The sequence below is a fragment of the Idiotropiscis lumnitzeri genome, chromosome 12 (genome assembly GCF_059441095.1).
Source record: "Idiotropiscis lumnitzeri isolate Australia: NSW breed Sydney's pygmy pipehorse chromosome 12, RoL_Ilum_1.0, whole genome shotgun sequence".
NCBI classification, from domain to species: Eukaryota; Metazoa; Chordata; class Actinopteri; order Syngnathiformes; family Syngnathidae; genus Idiotropiscis; species Idiotropiscis lumnitzeri.
Genome location: NC_142402.1, coordinates 8,001,406 through 8,007,148, shown reverse-complemented (window position 1 = coordinate 8,007,148; position 5,743 = coordinate 8,001,406). Strand labels below are relative to the sequence as shown.

At 36.6% G+C, this 5,743-nt stretch overlaps 1 protein-coding gene across 1 annotated transcript; it reads right to left on the bottom strand.

Moving 5' to 3' along the window:
* Positions 1–687: 687 nt before the first annotated feature.
* Positions 688–5,489, bottom strand: LOC148325711 (granulocyte-macrophage colony-stimulating factor receptor subunit alpha-like). Its single transcript, XM_088312072.1, has 10 exons — positions 5,437–5,489; positions 4,949–5,028; positions 4,013–4,059; positions 3,779–3,933; positions 3,492–3,667; positions 2,488–2,621; positions 2,229–2,373; positions 1,775–1,880; positions 1,088–1,169; positions 688–942 (listed from the first exon to the last, which is right to left on the bottom strand). Exons 2-10 carry the CDS (start codon positions 5,013–5,015, stop codon positions 856–858), a joined length of 999 nt encoding a protein of 332 aa, XP_088168198.1. The 5' UTR covers positions 5,016–5,028; positions 5,437–5,489; the 3' UTR covers positions 688–855.
* Between the last annotated feature and the right edge of the window lie 254 nt (positions 5,490–5,743).

Sequence of the window (5,743 nt, the reverse complement as noted above, 5' to 3'; positions counted from 1 at the left end):
AGACTCATTCAAACTAGTAGGTAGTTAGTAGTTTATTGACTTGAAACAAATTTTCCAATTTTACACTCACCATAAAAGGTAAATGCATGGTATTGTACATTTGCAAATGGCTAAAACCACCAATAAAATAATTCATCTAGATGAATATGATTTTATCTTGAAAAAAAGTCAACTTTAGTAGGCTCAACATCACATATTCATCAGTTATTCTCTCTTGCATTCATGTCTGTACTTATTTTGTCTTGTCAAATGTAATGTAATTTAGTTTACATTGGTGAAACTTAGGAGTTAGTAAAACACAGTTCAGGAAAACACAAACCCCACACAGGAAGGCCACAACTGGGAATCTGAACTGTGAGGCGATTGCGCTTACTAACCAGCACAAGCCACGGAAACTATGTGGTGTTGTGTTTGTTGCCGGTGCAGGCATTCAATGAGACGCAAACTCAGAGTTCCGCTTTTATTCAACATCTACATAAAAAAGCAAATACAAGTAAAACATGAAGCCAGCAAAAGTTGAAAAATTAAACACAGTTGCCTCCAATTTTTCAGAACCTTATAATCCTCAATTACAACAAATGACAAAAAGCAACCACCAAACACCACATCCGCACGAATAACCACAACAAAGTGCAATTTAAGTCTTAAAATGAGTTTGCGCCTTACTGTAAAACTTCATAAAATGTGTTTTGCAATTGCATTAGCATTGCGAACATAAATTACAGCATAAATGATGGTTGCTTATCTGGTCATGCACCCGTATTTTAATGAAAGGATTATTATGACATGGCATAATAATCCTTTCATCCTTTCTTTGTAATTTTTTTTTATTTTGGACTTGTAAAATAATGTCATTTACAATGACTTTGTAAACGGTTTCTCTGTTTCCTCCACCACGGTGATCTCCTCCTCATACTTCACAGATGGAGCAGGATGATAAAACTGTCAAAAAAAAAAAACGTTTTTTGTAGTTGTTGGTTGTTGATGGGGGAAGAAAACATGGTCGTCTAACAGTTTTTGTTGTTGATTATTACATGTGAGAGAGATTGCTTGTCCAGTGAGAGAACAAGTGCAGTCATATCCTTACATTGAGTATGTTGTTTTCCTCCAGGAAATATTTGTACTTTAATGGGGGACGAGGAATTGTGGGATACAGGACCTCTGTCACCCTAAAAAAAAAAAAAAAACAAGACTGAGAATACTGGTACATCACTATTCTGTAGCAGAGTCTGTGAGGGAAGGAAACAGTCATTTGGTTTTGGAATTTCTTTCATTTTGACTACACTTAAATGTTGGCTAAAAAAATAAACAAATATTCTTGAGTGCTCATGCAATGAGAGAATCACTCTTCAAATATGAAATCCTTGGATTAAGCCAGCATGCAGAGCTGTGAAATAGTAGTGATAGTGCAGGTGTGTGTGGATGTACTGTTGCTCAACTCCCAAAATGCTGATGTTCTATTTCAGAAAGCAAAGCAGTTGATAAAAATCAACAGCACATCTCCTCCATTTTGCCTCAATTACTTGAATGTACAAACTGAATATGCACAAATGAATCAAAAATCATTCTTTATGGTGAATTAAATGATAAGACTTATATAGTACCTACGTTACTTTACTGACTACTTGCTCTAACCGGGAAAAATCACGAAACATTTCAGTTCTGTTTTCTGTTCAGGTTTTTCAGTCAAGAAAGAAAAAAGAAAAGGAGTGAGAAAAACAGTACGGCCGTGGAATTCATTTCAGAGTCACATTTTTAAACCAAGACACAGTACCTCTGATTGCGGCTCAACAGCAGCAGAGTCAGGAGGATCATAGGTATTCCAAGTGCAATTGCGACGATTACTGTGATGTTAATTGTGTAAAATGTCTGTCCTATTGCTGTCAAAGAAAGATGCATAGAGTAAGTGTTTACTGTACACTGAAATTAACTGATTCCACTTAGTAGACTTGCGCGTGACAACTAAGGAATACAGTGGAACCTCAAAATCATGTACAATAATACTTAATAATTATTAAGTAATTCAGCGGCTTTATGATGACATGGTGAAAAACTAAATGTATAAACGTTAAACTAACATAACACTACGAACGATTCACATGACAATGGCAGATGTTATTCAACATTCTTATAAGTGAATACAACCAAAAACAAAATCATAACATGAGTGCTGGTAAGTGATGTTATGATATAGATGATGATATGATGTAGAATTATGTAATACTTACTAACAGGGTTGCTCCAATCGCTCCATAATTGTGACCCTAAACAAGCAGACATTTTCCTGATTCTGACCCTCACCCTGTAGGTGGACACTGGATTGGCTTTTGGGACTATATAAAACAGCTGGCGGCTGTAAATTGGTGTTTTTTCCTGTTCACAAATGAATCAGAGTTTGTTTTATATATATCTATATATATATATATATAAAACGTTTTATTTACAGGATAACATTTGGATATATGGTACAGTGTATTCATATTTTACCTGATGTCCCACATCCAACTGGTATTCAAAGCATGAAGGGTTGTAGTTAGCTCGACAGCGGGGCATGTCCCAGGTCACCTCAAGGCCTACATCTTTAACTGAAGCAGAAATATTTCCAGGTGGAGGCAAAACCTCTGTCAAAACCATACAAAGAAAATCCGTTTGCTCCAGGAGAGACTCACTTCAACACACCATCAACAGTAATGCCATAGTTACATTTAAAAGCAACTTAGTTACTTTACTGGCTACTTGACGTAACAGGAAAAAAAATCACTTTATTGAGGAATTGGTTTCAAAGTCACTTATATAGATTATAAGTTGCTTTAATAGTTACATTTAGCAGATCCTGACAGCCATGAATAAGATAAAAAGGACACCCGGTTTTGCCGCTGAATTGGAAGTGCGATTTAAACAGTAACATTTAAGGTTTATTTCTATTAAAAATAACATAAAGGCGTTATTGACCTACTATAATTTTATTTTGTAAAAAAAAATAAATGAGTCGTTTCTGCATTTCACTTCACATAAAAGGGGTCATCCTCTGTCCCCAAAAGGGTTCTTGTTGTTTATTTACTTATTTAATTTAAAAAAAACAGTCTGTTTATCTAAATCTTGTCAATTAATTTTCACTGCTTCAACTTGGAAATGCTTAACGGTAACTGTCTTCGATAGTGAAAGGTGTAATTCTTTGAAAGACTGACTTCACTTTGACTTAAATATAACCTGCGTAGTAATGTTTTGGGATACTATAAAAATAAATGTAGTCTGATTTCATGACTGAACAAAGTAAGATTTGCCGTTACTTGAAAATGTTCATAGTTTTGAGTAACGCGTTACTAAATAAATTAGTTACTTACGAACACGTTATTGACATCGCTGAATTTAACAAATAACTAAATGATTATAAGTTAAACTTGCATCTCACAATAGTTTAGACAACGTTTGTGCAAAAAAAAAAAACAATGAAAATGATAAAGTAAGTTCTTTTTTCCACAAAGTATTACCCATCATTTCAGTGTTGTATACATAGCTGAAGACAGCCCATTTATGGTGCACGGACACATTGAATTGGATGACGACAAGCAACATCTCATATTCCCTCAGAGCAATGGACGCTGATCCAGAATGTTCCTCAGATAAAAGACTGAGTGGGTGAACTGTGCTGTTATTATCACAAATGCTGCAGGAGTACGAAAAACAGATGCAAAATGCATAAGGAGTCAACGTTTTGAAAATGTTCATTTGCTCCACTGGGTAATGTGCAGGTAATAGCGAGAGTGGCGATACTAACCTGACATAAACATAGAGGTGAGCATCCATAGGTAAAGTGGGGAAGGTCCACGAGCAGTTGAGAAGATTTGTTGGGTAAATGAAGCAGTGGAAGTTGTCATTCTCGTCGATATCCACAAAGTCATACTCTTGTCCTGAGGAACTCAATGCTTGGAGCTAGAAAAAAAAATGCCAATTTAGCTCATTGTATTCACACAGATTAGGAAACTAGAAATTCATACGTTATGTTTCATACGTTATCAATGGATTTTTCATCCTGACAGACCTCTATATCCTTGGTCTCTGTTGAAAAAGAATACACAGTATATTAGACGTTATTTACTGCTCACCATGCTTTTTTTCCTCCAACATCAAGATTCCTGTTGATTGTTTGTTGTTTATTTCTTTGGATTTCTGTGCAAAAACAAAATGTTCCCCATGATAAGGGACTGGCATAATCCAAGATGCCCTGCAAATCTGGTGGTGTTTATGCAACACCATATGGTGTTGATTTTTACACCAGCAAAGTGTCAATGTGCATCAACACTAACTCGTGTTAGAGTAATATTTACTAAAGTGCCAACAACCAATGGTGTTAAATGTAGTGTTGACAAGTAGTAATGACACTATTGAATGTTTGGATTAACACTAATGAATGTTCATGCCGTCACTATACAGCAGGGGTCTTCAATCCTGTCCCTTCGAGGGCCCCTGTCCTACCTGTTTTCCATAACACCAAGGACACTTCAACATGGTCACAAGGGCTGGACATCTAACCCACGGCCTCTGAGTTTGGAGTTCTGTACAAGCTCCGCTGACAGACAGTCCTGCAAATACTTGGCATGTAACGTAACTGGTAAGCACTTTGCATTCCAGCCTTTTCAGTCGCTGACGAGGCTGTCGTATGTCCCTTTCTTCTCCTCATAGTTCTCTTCTATGAGCTCCTGAGCTCCAGCAGGACGACGTTATTTGTTGCCTTTGACACCTGGACAATGACAGGCCTCAGGGTGGTCCAGTAGTAACTTGAGTTGGCAGTCCAAATTCTCTGACAGCTGCCAGTCTTGTATCGTATTGGAAAGCACTGATAGATGTTCTAAATGTTGGTTTTGGTGTGTGTGTGTGCGCAATCATGACCTCAAGTGCGTGACCGGACGTATGTGACTGTGTTTGTGAGTGATCAAATGTTATTTACCACTTTGAAAGGTCCACAGAATCAGCAGACTGCAACAAACTAGCGGATGAACTGGACACACCATCATCGTCAATCTTCAACTGCACATGCAGAAATACAAGAGAGCAAAGAAAGAGAATTTACACATTACATGCAGTTATTAGTCGATACAAAATACTTTCCTGCCTTTTTAAACTTCCTCTTTGTCAATGTTCATACGAAGAAGCTGTCATCTAGTCAACAGCTTGATAAATCCGCACACATTTTATATCCGAGACAATTGACTTGCTAACCCTCCTGTTACTTTCAAATGTGGTTCTCAGGCAACACAAAAAAGTACTCGTGTGGTTGATTGTTCAAGAACAATACAGCTAGCAATCCTTTGTCAACAAATTAATTGAACTATTCTCCTCGGTGTTCAATTGTCAAGATGCATGGTAAATTTTCCTTATTGCCTTTTTAATGTGAAATGTGACAATTTAAAGATCATAACTTGAACAAGTTCTTACCTCCCACTTCGTTGACATTCCTTTGCACTCTGTCGGAAGACACTGTCACAGTTCTGGAGAAAGAAGAAGTATGATGTCACACACTGTTCGTGAGCTTCAGGAAACTACAAGTTTCTTGTGTTCAAAAGTTTTGCGGTAGTTACAAGTACAGTATTGTAAAGTGATTTAATAATTACAAATCAACCTTGTGGACATGAAGGCAAAACTAAACAAATGAACGATAAAATACCAATTAAATAGCGTTATGAACAAATTCTCTGTAAATTTGACTTTGACTAAATTGTCTAATTACATCATGTTAATTCCT